Source organism: Ahaetulla prasina, chromosome 2 (assembly GCF_028640845.1).
Source record: "Ahaetulla prasina isolate Xishuangbanna chromosome 2, ASM2864084v1, whole genome shotgun sequence".
NCBI classification, from domain to species: domain Eukaryota; kingdom Metazoa; phylum Chordata; class Lepidosauria; order Squamata; family Colubridae; genus Ahaetulla; species Ahaetulla prasina.
In genome coordinates, this window is record NC_080540.1 from 158,975,053 (window position 1) to 158,993,561 (window position 18,509).

The window sequence follows — 18,509 nt, forward strand, 5'->3', positions numbered from 1 at the left end:
TGGTTGGCTTAAGAATGGGGGTGCAAAAGAGTCTAGGGCTAAACTCAGCAGCTCAGAGACGTGAAAGGAGCCTGGCCTTGGAGTTATCGCACGCATTTTACTTTCCCTGTCCTCTCTTGCTCAGAATATCTGAGCAATGTTGTCACTGGGAAAGGCTACACATTTCCATGCCAAGGCTACAGGTCTTGGCTGGTAGCTGCGGCTTTTGTATAAGTGTGTGTGTGTGTGTGTGTGTGTGTGTGTGTGTGTGTGTTTCCTCCACTCCAGATGTAAAGACTTGCTTTGGCTGGTTCAGAAGAAATGCTGACTGCAGCTGTCCCAGGAATATAGATGGGGGAACACAAGGAAGTACTGTAAGGTAGGAAGGGAAAAGATTATGAAATGAAATTGTTCCAAAGACTTCTTGTATACTTTTTTTTTAAAGGGACAGGTTTCTTTTTTTTAAAGCCAAAGAGCAAAGAAAGAAGCTAAGGTTTTTTTTTGTTTTGACCAATAGGTTTAAAGTCTTGGTATTTGTGTTTAGTCAACATCTGCAGAAGAGAGGAAAGTAAAGTTTTCGTTAAGCCAGCCTTGATTAAATCAGCCTTAATCACCAGCTAATCTGGTGATTAGCTGAACATGTCCATGTAGTTTCCTTGACATGAAGACAGACGCGGTGTGCCATTGTCTTTGTCCACAATGTTTTCTTTCCCACTTCTAGTCCACAGCCCTGGCCTTTTTGATCATCTCCCATTGAGGTATTAAACATGTCCAATGTTATCTATCTTCCAGGCCCAGGTGAGCTATCTTCTGAGGCTAGCCTATTGAACCCTCCCTCCCTCCCTCCCTTCCTTCCTTCCTGTGTGGGATTGTGCAGTCCTAGTGAACAGCCACTTAAATGTGTTGCAGCTGCCAAAAAAGCCAGTGCAATCCTAGACTGCATCAACAGGAGGGTAGAATCAAGATCACAAGAAGTGTTACAACCACTTTATAAAGCCTTGGTATAAGGCCATACTTGGAATACTACATCCAATTTAGGTCACCACGATTAGGGGACTGGATGCTAAAGCATATAAAGAATGGTTGCTGGAATTGAATATGTCTAGTTTGATGAAAAGAAGGACTGATAGCAGAGTTCCAATATCTCAGGGGCTGCTACAAAGAAGAGAGAGTCAAGCTATTTTCCAAAGCACCTGAATGCAGGACAAGAACTTGGAACTCCGTCGCCTTCAACAAGACCTAAGTTTAACTCATAGAATCATCTATTGTAATGTCCTTCCTGTCAAAGACTACTTCAGCTTTAATTGCAATAATACAAGAGCAACCAATAGATTTAAACTTAATGTCAACCTCTTTAATCTAGATTGCAGAAAATATGACTTCTGTAACAGAATCATCAGTGCTTGGAATACTTTACCTGACTCTGTGGTCTCTTCTCATAATCCTAAAAGCTTTAACCAAAAACTTTCTACTATTGACCTCACCCCATTCCTAAGAGGACCATAAGGGGCGTGCATAAGCGCACAAACGTGCCTACCGTTCCTGTCCTATTGTTTTTCTTTTCTTCTTCCTATATATATATATATATATATATATATATGCTTATACCTTTATATACTATATAACCTTTCTGTATGATAGTTACATATATTGTTGTGACAAAATAAATAAATAAAAATAAATAAAATAAATAAATAAAAAGAAGCAATGGGTGGAAACTAATCAAGGAGAGAAGCAACTTAGAACTAAGGAGAAATTTCCTGACAGTTAGAAGAATGAATCAGTGGAACAATTTGCCTCCAGAAGTTGTAAATGCTCCAACATTGGAAATTTTTAAGAAGAGATTGGATAGCCATTTGTCTGAAATGGTATAGGGCCGTGATGGCGTGGCCTTGCCTGTTTGTCTTCCAGGTTTCTAGCATGCATGTGTGCATGACGATCAGCTGTCCTTTATGCATATGGCAGTGCCAAAAACTGGTGTGCACATGTGCACCAGCCAGCTGATCGTTGGGCGCACATGTGTGCTAGAAGTTTGGCTTTTGGCCCCAACGGGCACACGGTTGCATGTGCAACATTTCCACATGACCTTTTCGGCACTTGGTGCTGAAAAGGTTCGCCATCACTGGTATACAGTTTCCTGTCTAAGCAGGGGATTGGACTAGAAGACCTCCAAGGTCCCTTCCAACTCTGTTATCTATTCTATTCTACTCTACTCTACTCTACTCTACTCTACTCTACTCTACTCTACTCTACTCTACTCTACTCTATTAAAAAAAGATGTTGAGACTCTGGAAAGAGTGCAGAGAAGAGCAACAAAGATGATTAAGGGGCTGGAGACTAAAACATATGAAGAACAATTGCAAGAATTGGGTATGTAAGTCTAGTGAAAAGAAGGACTAGAGGTGACATGACAGCAGTATTCCAATATTTGATGGGCTGCTACAAAGAATAGGTCAACCTATTTTCCAAAGCACCAGAAGTCAAGACAAGAAGCAATGGATGGAAACTAATTAAGGACAGAAGCAACCTAGAACTAAGGAGAAATTACCTGACAGTAAGAACAATCAATCAGTGGAATGGCTTGCCTTCAGAAATTGTGGATGCACTGGAAGCTTTTAAGAAGAGACTGGACAGCCATTTATCTAAAATGGTATAGGGTACCCTGCTTGAGCAGGGGGTTGGACTAGAAGACCTCCAATTTTGCTCTTCTGTATTTTGTATTCCTTTTTCAGCAGAAATCCAGTAAAATCTCACTAAACTTTGAGATCCACTGTGATGGAGTGAATGAGGTGTGGCAAAACAGTAGCGAAGCCCAGTTTGTAGTCCACTATGAGCCAAGGAAATGCAGTGAATGATTGTGGACACTCATCTACTCTTAGCCCCACCAACCTCACAGGGTTATATATGGGAGAAAACAGGAAGACAGAGTGCTGCGTATGCTGTGTTGAGCTCTGGAAGGATATAAATATACTTATTTAGAAATAGGTATATATTCAAGGCAGGAGTGCATCTGGAAAGCCACAGAAAGCAATTTCTGCCAGATAAGGGTTCGGGATAAAGAGGAAGGGATTCCACTTGCAGGCAGGTTGCTCAAAGAAATATAGTCTAAATGATGGAGCCAGAACTTCACACAAACGTCTCAGGAATTGGTTGGAAAGACAGCTTGATTAGCATGGCCCATTTTATCACTGACATGATTGTTCACAGCACATTGCTGGGTGTAGTTTCAATTAGTGTGGTGCCCTGGCAGAGCTTAATGGGTCCATGCCAATATCCAAAACATTCTAGAAAATGCTCAACACGTTTTTTTCCTTTACATACAAATTATGTAGGATAAAATTATGGTTTCGCTGTTTATACGCTAAGTATTATAATATTGTGATTGCTTCTCAAAAAAACAACAAAACCCATGTTTTCCCCAATGCACTGCAGGCTGGGCTTTTAATCATATCACCAGGCAAAGATTGTTAAAAGCTGATGGCTTACTGCAAGGTCTCTCACGTACACACAATTTGAAAAATAGCATGGATGTGAAATGAAGCAGCTTGTTCATCAACTCTCTTCTGACCAAGATAAATATGAAGGGAGGGGCTGCATGGACTATTGCTATGACAAAGTCACCTTCATATCTAAATTTTATTTATTTTTACCTGTTTTTATTATAATTCAACGTGATAAACATACCTAATGCAGGTGGACCTCAACCTACAATGGAACTTCCATCACTAAATAATGCAGTCATTAGGTGAGTTGCATCTGATTTTATGACCACTTATGCCATGGTCTTTAAGCATTCCCAACTGACTTTGTCAAAAGCTTCCTTAGACGGTCATAAATGCAGTGGCTGTCGGACACTGCAACTGTTGTAAGAATAGAATAGAATAGAATAGAATAGAATAGAATAGAATAGAATAGAATAGAATAGAATTTTTTATTGGCCAAGTATGATTGGACATACAAGGAATTTGTCTTGGTGCATATGCTCTCAGTGTACATAAAAGAAAAGATACCTTCATCGAGGTACAACATTTACAACACAATTGATGGTCAGTATATCAATATAAATCATAAGGATTGCCAGCAACAAAGTTACAGTCATACAGTCATAAGTGGAAAGAGATTAAGCGGAAAGAGATTGATGATTGATAGTGCAAGTCCCCATCAAAAGTCACTTTTTTCAGGCCCATTGTAACTAAGAACAGTCATTAAACAAATGTTTATAAGTCAAAGACTTCCTATATTTCTCCTATTTTTCTCTCGACAACCACCCTGTGAGGTAGATTGGGCTGAGGAAGAATAGCTGGCCCAATGTCACCCAGCTGGCTTTCATGCCTAAGGCAACTGTCCCCAATCTTTGTGGCTTGGCAGCCCGGCTAAAGAGGTGGAGAGGGGAACCAGGCTGCCCAAGCAGCAGGCCAGCACGCATATACATGCGCAGCTCGACTTATGCACATCGGCCTGCCGCTCGTGTGGCCTGGTTCCAAATAGGCCACAGCCCAGCAGTGGGCCACGGCTCAGAGGTTGGGGACCACTGGCCTAAGGCATGAAGGCCTAAATAAATCTTTTCCCATTTACTTAACCTTGAGAAAGTATCCTTCCTACATCTGATGATACACAATCAGGAGGCAAGAAAAGGCAACTCTCTCAGCAGGCAGGCTGGAGTTCCATCAGGAGTAAAAAATGGGGAGAAAAACCCCACCACAAACAAAGTAAAAGAGATCCTCCTATCCAATTCAGAGAAAATACAGGATCTGGGTGCATTGAAAAGGGTCTAAGAGAACTAAGTCCTATGTGACTCAGTGGGATGAGTAAGCTTGTTGTAACAAAGTATCAATAATAATAATAATAATAATAACAACAACAATAACAACAACAACAACAACAATTTAAAGCCAGAAAGTGCCAAGTGTGATGGGTTTTGTGAATGTGGCTGACATAAACTGTTGTGAATAGCAGTAGCACTTAGACTTATAGACCGCTTCATAGTACTTGTACAGCCCACTCTAAGGGGTTTACAGAGTCAGCATATTGCCCCCAACAATCCGGGTCCTCATTTTACCAACCTCGGAAGGATGGAAGGCTAAGTCAACTATGAGCCGGTGAGATTCGATCTGCTGAACTGCAGCTAGCAGTCAGCTGAAGTATCCTGCACTACTGCACTCTAACCACTGTGCCACCTTGACTCTATCAAGGTTGTGAAGATCAGTTGAGCAAGAGTCCAGCTATTGCTGTGTTGTGATAGTCCCACAAAACTGGCATACAAAACACCAAGCTTGGAACCTGCCCTTACATACTATTGTCTGTTGGCAATAAATTAACATTGTGCTACAACTAAGACCTTGATGACTATCCCTCCATCATAGCATGCAATATATTAAGGGATATTCTGATACAAAGAAGGAAGCCATTTCAACTCCAGGATATGCTTCCAGATTTTATACTCAGTTTAGCAAGATGCACATACAATTTCACAGAAGGCCTCATTACTGTTCATGGCTCAAAAATGGGGGAGAAGCCTTTAGAAACCCTGCAATGTCCAATTGTTCTGAAGGATAGCTGGTTGCTCCTTGTACTTTTCCACTCTTAAAACAACAACTAGAGATAAGTAGTTACCACACAATGGGGTGGTGTTGAAGCTTAATTGCTTTAAAGGAATGGTAAAGGCAAACAATATTTAGTCCAAATAACCACAAAGGTTGACGGCTGAGTTCTTAATGGAGATCCCATCGTTTTTACCTGAGCATACTTAGGTCAGGCCATATAACTGAGCTGCCTGTTGGATAAGTGAGCTGAGTCACAGATTTGCCTTTCCTTATGGTAAGAAGTACTTAGTGGATTGCCTTTGCTTAACCAGGCTGCTTTTGCAAAATAGAATTATTGAGCGAGACTACGCCTTTCCCTGGAATGGAACTAGGCCCTAACAATGTCGCAGAACCAGGCAGTTTTCCATTATGCCGTGTTCAAAAGAAATCTGAAAAAGCTGGAGTTTATGGCAATACATGCCAGGCCTTCTTAAGAGATGAAGGTTGAGGTAATAGTCTATCAACGTTTTATCTCTTGCCAAACCGGCCTTTCATGGAGAACAGCTTGTTGAGTAGGCGGCAACAGTTGTGTGCTCAAGAGAAGAGCTGTGGTGAACAGTCAGAATACTTGATGCTTCTCATGTCTACAATTAAACACTCACTTACTTCTTAATCTGATTCCATAAAACTTCATGCAGGATTTCTCCCAAACTGCCAAGTTTCTCAGGATATTTTCTGTCTGAATCCCAAATGGATTCATTTAAAACTGAGTCTTCAATTACCCTGAAGATGTGGGGACAAGTCTGATTACTTATTAGTACTCACTATTACTTTTATAGCCTCATCTGTCCTCCAAGAAACTCTAAATTGCCTTTTTGGTTTATCTAATCCTATTATCCCTCACACTCAGGGAAAAACACACACACTTTGATCATCACAACAACTCTGTGTTATTTAGAAATAAAGAGCAAGTAACCATGGTTACTTAGTAAATGCCATGATAGGAGGCAGAGGTGGGTTTCAGCAGGTTCTGACCAGTTCTGGAGAACCGGTAGTGGAAATTTTGAGTAGTTCGGAGAATTGGTAGTAAAAATTCTGACCGGCCCCACCCCCATCTATTCTCTGCCTCCCAAGTCCCAGCTGACCGGGAGGAAATGGGGATTTTGCAGTAACCTTCCCCTGGATTGGGGTGGGAAGGGAGATTTTACAGTATCCTTCCCCTGCCACGCCCACCAAGCCATGCCATGCCCAAGCCATGCTACGCCCACCAAGCCACACCCACAGAACCGGTAGTAAAAAAAATTTGAAACCCACCACTGATAAGAGGGGGTTTTCATTCAGTCTGATACTCTGAATCTCCAATACAGGTGGGAGTTGAAGTCCAGATATCTTGAAATTGCTAAGGTTGAGAAACCCTGTAATAACCATCACACCACACTGTTGCTCTTGATTATAACAAGTTCTGCTTCTTTCACACATCTTTCACCTCCTATTTGGGAATTGGGATTCAATAGGACAATAACTGTGGCAATGCTGAAATGACCAGGGAGATGGCTTCCTCTTTTCCTTTAAGAGAGTCCTTCAGTGGTACACTACTACCACCAGCTGGGCAATTTAAGTAGGCACACACAACAATGTGACTTACCTTGCAACTTTATTACCTCAGCTGCAAGGATGGATATAAATATCTTACGTGCATTCTGGAAAGTTAAATAATTCTGCATATTCATATGCTACAACACAGATTTTGTCATGGAGATATTTAAAGTGCATCCAACACCAGCAAAGTTTTTGTCCTGCTTTTACTCTTCTTTGTATTCCTTCTCCAATTTGATTAATGCCTTGACCTTGTAGACCAATTTAAGGGGCAGGGAAGTAAATGGGGAAGAAACACAAAGGCTAAAACATATGAAGAACGGTTGCAGGAACTGGGTATGTCTAGTTTAATGAAAAGAAGGACTAGGGGAGACATGATAGCAGTGTTCCAATGTCTCAGGGGTTGCCACAAAGAAGAGGGAGTCAAGCTATTCTCCAAAGCACCTGAGGGTAGAACAAGAAGCAATGGATAGAAACTAATCAAGGAGAGAAGTAACTTAGAACTAAGGAGAAATTTCCTGACAGTTAGAACAATTAATCAGTGGAACAACTTGCCTCCAGAAATTGTGAATGCCCCAACACTGGACATTTTTAGGAAGATATTGGATAACCATTTGTCTGAAGTGGTGTAGGGTTTCCTGCCTAAGCAGGGGATTGGACTACAAGACCTCCAAGGTCCTTTCCAACTCTTGTTACTCTATTCTATTCTAGTCACTACATATATAAATCAGTAGATGGATGCCACCTCTTCAACTGAATTATCCTACTGATACAATTCTAATCAGGCATGGCATGGCATACCTATTCACTTCATTCTGTTCATGAAGTATTATCCTACTAATGGAGAACAAATAGCAATATGGGTAGTCCTCAATTTACGGCCATAGTTGGGACCAGAATTGCCATTGCTAAGCAAGAGAGTTGTTAAAGTGAGTCACATGCGATTTTACAACCTTTTTGCCACGATTGTTAAAAGAATCACTGAAGTTTTTTTTGTTTTTTTTTTAATTTACATTTATATCCCGCCCTTCTCCGAAGACTCAGGGCGGCTTACAGTGTATTAGTCTCATTCTATTTGTATATTTACAAAGTCAACTTATTGCCCCCCCCAACAATCTGGGTCCTCATTTTACCTACCTTATAAAGGATGGAAGGCTGAGTCAACCTCGGGCCGGGCTTGAACCTGCAGTAATTGCAGGCTGCTGTGCTCTAATAACAGGCTTCTTTACAGCCTGAGCTATCACGGCCCCTTGTTATGTAAATCATGCGGTCATTAGTTCGCTTATCAGAAGCTGGCTGAGAAGATTGCAAATGACAGTCACATAACTCTGGGACACTGAAACTATCATAAATACCTGCCAGTTGCCAACAGCCTGAATGATTCTATGACCGTGAATTTGCCGCAACAGTCGTGAGGGTGAGTATTGGTCATAAATAACTTTTTTCAATGCCATTGTAACTTTGAATGGTCACTAAACAAATAGGTGTAAGTCGAGGACCATCTGTATAATATGGAGGGGAAATGACTATGAAATACAAAACCCTTTCCTTTCAGCCAATTGTTGTGACCAAGGCTCAAATATTGATTACTAAACACAATTCAGTCCTCAACAAACTTATTTTATTAAAACAGCTGAGAATGAATTCATTCTCAGCTTAGTCCAAAACAAAATTCTTAATAAACAGTCCTGCAGCCTTATCACCAAACTTTGATGTCTTTGGCAACCTGCCAAAGGCTTTTCTTGGCAAAACCCCCACAAAGTGCAAGAGACGCTGACTAGAAGCATGGAAATCAACGTTGTTTTTCTACAAAGAGCCCAACAACTCCTTACTACTCTTTTAAGCCTTATGAGAGGGGCCAATCATCTTCTGGCCTTACTCCTGAGTTGTCCTTTTTTCTTCAGCTGCTCTTGCTTTCTGGCAGCTCTCCCTATGCGTGTACTAGGAACAGGCTCCTCCTGTTCCTCTGCCTCTCTGCTGTCCATCTCTGGAGGCTCTGGAGTCTGCGCATCGCTCCCAGATGGCCCTGGCCCCATCTCTGCCTCTGGTGCAGAGCCCTCGTCCGGGCCTTCCCTTGACTCCAGGACTGGGCCATTGTCCCACCCCCCAGCCTCCGACTCCACTGCCAGGTCCGTAGGCTGCTGGTGGACCATAACACCAATACACTTTCTGCAAACAAAAATTCAGCTTCTCTCTAGGGTTAAGCTTTAGCAATGCAACTGCAAATCTAATTCTTTAATGTAATGTATTTTGAAAAACAGCACTACGATAACACTGAAGATTTATGTGGCAGCTCTTGTAATCATTTTGCACTAAAGCTCAAACAATCACAAAATACAAAAGGTATTTGCCTTCATTCACAAATGGTACTATTTGTTACCATTAAAAGAGCAGCTTAATTATTTTCAAGGGGGAAAAATGCAATTGGCTATTGTAGCAGTAGAAATAATTGGCTGCAATAGCAGTGAGCTCTGCTATGTTAATTCCAACTGTTGGCAAGAACTATTTTATGAATTCAAACACAAACAAATCGATGCTGAACCCTCACACAATGTACTATTGTTGTGAAGTTAAAAGTGCAATTGTTGTGGACTGTGCATCCTGAATATTATCAACGCTTGTGGATTTTTTTTTTAATGGAACATAGCAGGTACTAGAAACACAACAATCTACTCTAATTTGCTTACTTAGAAAATGTCTTCTCCAAATTATCAAAACATTCCTTAATTTTACCAGAACTGGTTAGTGTAATCTCTAGGACTGTTAATAGTGGTGAGATTCTTAAGGGTATGAAGTCTGAAAGATAGTCTCTCAGAGGATAAGCAGGGATACTGCAGGACAGAAAACAAATGAAGAACTTCCAGCATCCTTCACCATCACTCATGAAGGTGTTGGGAGCTAAAGGCTTGCATCTAGAAGGCACTTGCTTTTCCACCCCTGAGACCAGCAGGTTGTTGGATGACTAGGTCTGAAATGAGAGAAAGGGTCAGATCTCACTGATAGGAGCAGCTAAATCTGTTGTTGATACCATGGTGCAGGACACGGGTGTCAAACCTGCTCGCATCACGTGACATCACATGACGTATCACGATGTTTTTTGCCTTTGCGGAGCTGGGGTGGGTGTAGCCTGCATGTATGCAGCCAGCCTGTGGGCTGCCAATTTGACACCCCTCCTTAGATGCTGGAGTTAATAATAATAATAATAATAATAATAATAATAATAATAATAATAATAATAATAATAATAATAATAATAATAATATTTTAATTTTTATACTGCCCTCCTCCCGAAGGACTCAGGGCGGTTAACAGCCAGATAAAATACAATACAGTACAATAAAATAAAACCCAATTAAAAAATGTATTTGATGTGGCTAATAATTTAAAATTATAAAATACATAGTATAAAACCCCATTTAAAATCGAATTTAAAACCCATTTTATGCCAGTCCTGCTCGAAAGAATAAATAGGTCTTCAGCTCGGAGCGAAAGTTCCGGAGGTCAGGAAGTTGACGGAGTCCAGGGGGAAGCTCATTCCAGAGGGTAGGTGCCCCCACAGAGAAGGGGCACCTACCCTCTCTGAAGTTCAGAGAAGTTCAGAAGAAACTTATAGAGATCTTTGTCTTTATCCTTTCACTGGATACTTTTTTTAAAAATCCAGTGACTTTTGGCTTTCTAAAAAAGTTTTAGGGGCTCATTTGGGGCCCTGACATATTTTGAAAAATAAATATGGTCCTTGGGCCTGGTTTGGTTGGCAGCAATACAGATTTCTTTGTGTCAGTGTACGTGGGTGGGTGTTTAACTTAACATAAAAAGTGAAGTGGAGAAGACCTTCTGTTCAAATGTCAAGGGAGACATTTGAACAGAATATTCATTATTGGAAGTTGTCTGCCATATCCACAGATTACAAAGCCAATAGACAAATTAATGCAGGAATGGAGAAAATTAAGGTATTATACTTTTGGTAGTGTTGTAGATTTTTGAAGGTGTTATAAGGGAGTCCCCTGGTGGGGAACCAAATGCACTGCAACCTCCATAATGAAATCTTCAATACTGTACAGGATACATTGATGCTCTCTGAGCATCAATGCTGATGATGTTACCTAGACTGGGTAATGAAACATCTGCAAGAAAACAAGCAAGCTCAGAGAGCACCACGAACCTTTCATTTCAACCCTGAGCTACAAATATTCTCCTTTATTGTTATAGAATACAGTTCTGTGGCTCAATAAAAATAAAAATTCGTAACGGGTGAAATGCTCTGAAGTCTGCTACCGATTGGCTTCACTACTGGTTTGTTTTGCACGTGCATGTGCGGTGCCCGCCAAATGCACACTTCACGTGCATACACACCACACATGCTACTGCACAGAACTGAAAAAAGGGGATTAAGAAGCCTTTTCTGAGTAAGTAGAACAGCGAGGGGAAGAACAGCTATGCCGCACAATTTAGATTCGCTAGAAAGCAGGATTTCCTGTTTTTTAGCGAATATAAATCGGAAATACTGGTTCCCCTGAACCAGTAGCATTTTTTTACTACCAGTTCGAATGAACTGGTCTGAACCAGTAGCATTTCACCCGATTCGTGACCAACTTGATAATTAATTCAAGATTTAGCAGAACAGTGATTGATATTGCTCTGAATGAATGTACAAGATTGTTGCCACCCAAGAGGTGTGGTCATTTAAAGCCTACTGGATTCAAGCAAATTGGAAAAGGTGCTATCAGACTTCTGGGCTTTTTAAGAAGCATTTGGGTAACTTGTAGCCATTTGATTACTCTTGTGTCACTAACAGCAGAGTGCCTGTGGATTTCTTTGCATGGCCACCACTCACAAATATCTCTCTGGTTGGTGAACAAAGGATTAAAACCAAATCAAGCTAACCAACAAACACAAACCACAACCTACAGTAGGTTCAGAATTCTAAACTATTTTCTAGATGAGTTGATACAATATCCTAATCCAGTGCTCATGAGGAAAGCCAAGCTTTTAAAGCATTATGGAAAGCCCATAGCATCAGGGCCATTCAGATCCGGGCGGAGTAAAGGTGATGTCAGAGATTGCTGTTCCAAAGGGCAAGTGCTGTGACAGAGAAGGCATGCCTTGTCCCAATAGATGGCTCTGATTCATGGAAAGACCTGAAGCGTGTCTACTCTGTTGGATCCTGCGGGAGAGGTAGGCATAACTGGAGATTAGTAGTCCCGCTAATAATTCTGTGCCATCAAAGGCTTGATAGGTGATAAACAGTAAAATGAATTGCACTCAGAAGCCGAGAGGAAGCCAATGTAGCTCCTGAAGTAGGAGTGTTACACAGGCATATAACTACCCATAGCATTGCATTCTGGACCAAGTAGATCGCTAGATGATTTTCAAGGGCAGCCCCATGTAGAGCACCTTGCAATTGTCCAGGCAGCCAGTGATTGTGAAGCAGAGCCTCCCAATCTAGGAATTAGTGCACCTGGTACATTAGATGGAGTTGCAGAAAAGACCTCTTGGCCATGGCCGCCATCAGTTCAAGCAGGAATTGTGAGTCCAAGAGGCTCCCAAATTGTGTGCCAGTTCTGCCTGGGGAGTATGACCCAATCCAGAAGCAAAAACAGAATTAATGGGGACAATAGTGGTGTTATCATAGCTTTTTTATATCAGCCAAGCAAGAAAGCTCTTACTTTTATTCCTTCAATCTGTTTTGTATGTATATTTAAAGTTATTTAGTTATTTATCAAATTGATATAGCCACCCATCTTATGAATGTAACTCAGGGGGATTTTATTCATAGAATAAAAATAGAACTATTAAAAATAAAACTTTAAAAACCATTAAACAACAGACGTGGTGGCTCAGGGGCTAGGACGTTGAGCTTGTTGATCGAAAGATCGGCAGCTCAGCGGTTTGAATCCTTAGTGCTGCCGTGTAACGGGATGAGCTCCCGTTCCTTGTCCCAGCTTCTGCCAACCTAGCAGTTTTGAAAGCACGTAAAAATGCAAGTAGAAAAAATAGGGACCACCTTTGGTGGGAAGGTAACAGCATTCTGTGCGCCTTTGGTGTTGAGTCATGCCGGCCACATGACCACGGAGACGTCTTCGGACAGCGCTGGCTCTTCGGCTTTGAAACAGAGATGAGCACTGCCCCCTAGAGTCGGCAACGACTAGCCGTATGTGCGAGGGGAATCTTTACCTTTTTAAAACAACAGAAGAGTGCCTTCAGATACATGCAATATAGCTAGTTCTTGTTTTAACAACCACAATCCGGACTGACAATTCCATTGATAAGCAACATGGTTATTAAGTGAAACCATCTGTTGTCAGCCATTTGTAAAATTCTTTTTCAGCATTGTCATAACTTCAAATGGTCTCCAAACAGGGCAGTTGTTGTATAGCCGTTTCATGGGCTCTCTATTTCCATGGGATCCTCAAGCTTACTGCCAGCCTTCCCAGCTAAGATTTGAAACATTGTTTTATAGATGGCATTTAGACCCCAAAAAGTTGTCATGTATGTATCCTAATGTACAGGCTAAATGTTGGAGATGTGATTGTGAAGATGCCACTTATTACCATATATGGTGGTCTTGTAAAAAAATTAAAGCATTTTGGATTAAAGTATGGTGGATTATGCAGAACATTCTGAAAAAGAAGATTAAGTTTACTCCGCAGTTCTTTCCACTAGGAATAATTATGGATTGTACTGCTATAGAGACTAAATTGATTTTGAACTTAATAACAGCCGCAAGACTTTTGATTGCTCAATATTGGAAGAAAGAAGAATTACCTACAATTGAAGAATGGACACTTAAAGTATCAAATCTGGCAGAAACGGCAAAAATTTCTGCTTATTTGAAAGACTATACACAAGAAAAATATATTTTAGAATGGAAAATGTGGATTGATTATATTCAAAATAAGTATCAGATAAAAAAATATCAAATAGCATATGAGTAAATTTAGGAAATATTTTGTATTAGATATATCTTTGAAGGAGAATTGGAGGAGAAGGGAATTGAGAGTGTGATCATGTGTGGAGTGACTAGAGATTATAATTTAAGATTTATTTTGGATTATGATTGTTAGTTTTGATACCCTGCATTTTGTTCTGGGAAGTTGGGGGGTAAGGGGGAATTGGGGGGTTGAGGGTAGAGGATGGAGTGATGGTTAATGTACAGGGATTATTGAAGATGTATAAATATAATTAATGTAAGGTCGGGTCTGCCCAGCTACCATTTTAGAATGGTGGGGAGGGAGAAAGGAGGAGAGAGTAGGAGGTAGGGAACAGGAGAAGAGGGGGAGAAGAGGAAGAAGAGGAAGGAAGAGGGGTAGAAGAGGGAGAAGGAAGGTATAGGGTCGAGGGAGGAGAGGATGTAGATAAGAGAAGGAGAGGAAGGTCTGGAAAGTAGAAGGTAGAAGAGGGAAGAGAGTTAAAAGAAGGGGGTGGTGACTGGGCAAGCCCGACTAATTGTATATGACTGTACATTGGATGAGTTGTTGGATATGAATGTAAAAATAAAACTTTTTTATAAAAAAAAAAAAGATTTGAAACACAGTTAGATGGGCTAAATCTGCTTTATTGTGAGACTTCATTAACAGAATCTTGCAAGCCTGAAAGTGCAACTCTCCTTCCATCTCTTTTATGCCTGATAAGCCCCTCCTATCAGACCTGAGGAGACAGGTAAACATAACCAAGAAGATGTAATCTTTCCAATAACCGAGCCTCATGCTATCTAGGACTTTAAAAGTTAAAACCAACCCATTGAATCTGGAAGTAAACTGGCAACCAATGCAGTTCACAAAACAGAGATTTAACATGTGCAATTTTAGGAGCATATATAACTGCCCACTACACATTTTGCACCAGTTGAAGCTTTGGGATACTCTTCTAGGGCAGGGGAGCCCCATGTAAAGTCCATTTGGAAGGTGACCAGAGCATGAGTAACTGAGAGCACAGCCTCCTGATTCAGAAATGGGTATAACTGATAATACAGTACAAAGTTGCGCTAAGACCCTCCTAGCCGCAACAGCCACCTATTTTCAAGCAGGAGTCAAGAAGGAAATACACACACCCTGATTGCAAACACATAAAACACAGCAGTGAGGATTGTAGCAATATAATTATTTTGCTGGTTTTGCTAGCATATCTATGGAGATTCTCAAATCATCCAGGTCATAGTCGTTCAGTACTGAAAATGAAGAAGCTTCTTGGATGAAAAGCGAAACTTTTTTTTTCCCAAGGAAAAAAACCAAGAAAGTCCAGTTGCCTTTGGTACTCCCCTAGCCATTCACAGTGGTGCAAGAATACCCAGCTATGCATAATCTATCACTGTACCTGTTTTGAATTTGCTTACTGCATTTCAGAATCACCCATAAGGGGGAGATGTTTGTGTGGAAGGCTGAACAGGAGAATATGTGAATATTCTTTATCTTCTTTTCTGCGCAAGATAAATTCCCTCTATAGAATTATTCTGAGGGTTTAAGCAGGCTCTTCCTGTGGTTCTTGTCACTTCACACTTCTGTGTTGCTTTGAAAAGAAAGCAAATGAAAGCGGAGTCTGGGATACCAACAAAGACTTATGTGAATCTGGTTTGCCACATTGAAATTCATTCATTCTATCATGTGCCTTCAAACCGAAGGAGGAAGGGAAGTTTTATCAATGCAGTTGAATAGCATTCAGCCCACTTCCCAGTTCTGAAGGGCTTGAGCATGCTTCAACAATTCTCCCTAAAAAGCATTGCCATTTATATTGTCAAAATATAAAGTTTATCAAGGAATACAGAACCAGTATAGCGCCAAAAGAAAAAATGATATGTGGCTTTATTTAACAGAAATCAAATTTCTGTGATGAGAAAAGAATCATTAAAATTGTGAAATACCAAAATCAAGCATATCTTATTTTCCTGTTGCTAGAGGACCAAAAACATTAAATTTTGTTCCCATCTAGTGGGAATTCTCTGTGCAAGATCTGTCTCCAAAATTTTGAGACTACACCAAGAGTCAAGGTGTATCAGTAAATTTGGAAAATAATTTCTGATATTAAAATGTATGATTTTCAAGACCCCATGTTATTCTTACAGCTCAATAACAACATGGCAAAAGACTTGGTTCTCTCAATAACCTGCCATTTTCCCTTTGATTAAATGCCAGAATGTGGGTTAAAGATTTTCCTGTCCAGTTGTGTCCAAATCTAGGGGGTTTTGCTCATCTCTCTTTCTCGGCTGAGGGACCCAGTGTTGTCCAAAGACATTTTCCATGGTCATATGGCCAGTATGGCTATATGCTAAAATGCATAGAATGCCAATACCATCACACCACCTCAACAAGCTATCATGCCATCGATGACATCATCATCATCATCGAGCCCCTTCAACAAGAATATACAAATCATGAATTATCTCAAATGTTTTTTCTCTTTTGATTTAAACAACAAGAGGCTCCTGTCCCAGCTAGTGCTTCCAAAGCAACACACAAACTCCATGGCACAGTCTCTCGTCAAGATCTGAGTTATTTTCTCAGCCATGTTCCCTTTGATGGTGAGCGAATGGAAATGGTCAAAGTCATTCCGGCCCAACTTCCTCAGGCGTCGAGCAGCTGCACGGTAGCATTTCCATGGCTGGGGTTCAAGAAGTAAATACGTACATTGAGTCACAAGGAAAGATAAGAATTTCACCAGACCACTGTCCCCATGATTCAGATGGATCCACATAGTTATAGACATGCAGAAGCAAATGTCAAACCAACAGCGACCAAACTTGTTCAAGTAGGAGGTCAGCAGAGTCTCTCTTGCACTGGGGTCCATGATATCGAGAGTGGTGTAGGAAATGGAACCAGGGAAAGGGCTGTATTGCTTGGCTCTCTCAATCAGGTTTGCATCAATGTCACAGCAGAGGAGGCGGAAGTCCTTTCCATTCACAGAATGCTCCGGGTTAGTATGGTTAAAGCCAAGGAGATGCTTATAGAGGGCGACACTGAGTTCCTGAAGAGAGGAAAGAAAGAAATCTCTCAACTTTTGCTCTAATCTTTTCCTAGGTACCCACCCATAGACTAAATGTAATTGCGCCTCTATGATCTTAAACAAAGTTCAAACAAACCATAGTTCATAAATCCAGAAAGTCAGATTCAATAGAACACTGGCTGAGTCCATCCTGGCTAACTGGCTAACCCCATAAAGAAAATCCGGCCACCTACACAAGTCTAAATCATACTATCTATATAAGCATTCTATTTCTTAGGGGTTTCTTGAAGTGAGGCACCTATAGACAAGGGATGATTTGACATTATAGTTCAGCCAAATTTATATGTGGCTGAACCAGGGGTGAAATCCAGCAGGTTCTGGAGAACCAGTAGTGGAAATTTTCAGCAGTTCAGAGAACCGGCAAACACCACCTCTGGCTGACCCCAGAGTGGGGTGGGAATGGAGATTTTGCAATATCCTTCCCCCAGGAGTGGGGAGGGAATGGGGATTTTGCAGTATCCATCCCCTGAAGTGGGGAGGGAATGGGGATTTTACAGTATCCTTCCCCTGCCACGCCCACCAAGCCACAACCACAGAACTGGTAGTAAAAAAACTTGGATTTCACCATTGGGCTGAACTATAATGTCAAATCATCCCTTGTCTTCCCCAATCATTGTCAGGGAATTGATGAGTTGAATCGGTTCCAACACATTTGGAACATACCAGGAATGGAAAAACCTGACCTACACCAAAAAAAAAAAATGCTTTGCAATTTTTTCGAATTATAGATAGCCTGGATTTGCCAGATACGCTTTGCAAGTTGGGTTCTCTGGACTTCGAGAGATTGAGGCCGGGATCAATAACGACCAGAGTAATATGAAAATAATGGATTGCCTGCGCAAGAGCTGAATGCCCATTTGCAAGCAAGAAGAAACCAACGGGGAAGCAGCTGCTGCATATGCAAAGATACTGAGACCTCCCCTCCCGCTCCTTCTCTTTCTTACCCCCGAATTGCATCCAACATCCAGGCCCAAAAGGGGACCCGCACGCGGGTTTGGGAACAGCTCGCTTAAAAGCGTCGCAGGTAAGAGGGAGACGCGTCCCTCGGGCGGATGGAACCAAGAGTAGTTGGGGAAATTTCCGTACGGCGCCGCCCCGCCTGGCAGAACCGGGGGCTCGGCGTCGGCAAGAACCTTGCAACACGCGCTCACGGGCGCGGCCATGTTAGGGGCCAGTAGCTTTTCGTTCCGACTAGGAACGGAGCAGCAGCAACAAAGGTTCCGGGGAAAAAAAAAGGGACGGGTTAATATAGCAAAGCTTTTAAACAGGAAAGGAAGAAAGGAAGGGATCGAAGCCCGTAGTTTTTGAGGTTGTTGTTTTTTTTTTCCCCACCATCCCCCCCTCCCCCGCTCGCGTTCGCTTTGAGGTTTCAACAGATGGGGTTTTTTGTTTTGTTTCGTTTTTTTGTTTCGGCAG

General features: G+C 41.4%; 1 protein-coding gene across 1 annotated transcript; it reads right to left on the reverse strand.

Moving 5' to 3' along the window:
• Positions 1–14,296: 14,296 nt before the first annotated feature.
• Positions 14,297–18,296, reverse strand: BCDIN3D (BCDIN3 domain containing RNA methyltransferase). Its single transcript, XM_058166204.1, has 2 exons — positions 18,038–18,296; positions 14,297–17,054 (listed from the first exon to the last, which is right to left on the reverse strand). The coding sequence occupies exons 1-2, from the start codon at positions 18,254–18,256 to the stop codon at positions 16,470–16,472; spliced, it is 804 nt and encodes a 267-aa protein (XP_058022187.1). The 5' UTR covers positions 18,257–18,296; the 3' UTR covers positions 14,297–16,469.
• Between the last annotated feature and the right edge of the window lie 213 nt (positions 18,297–18,509).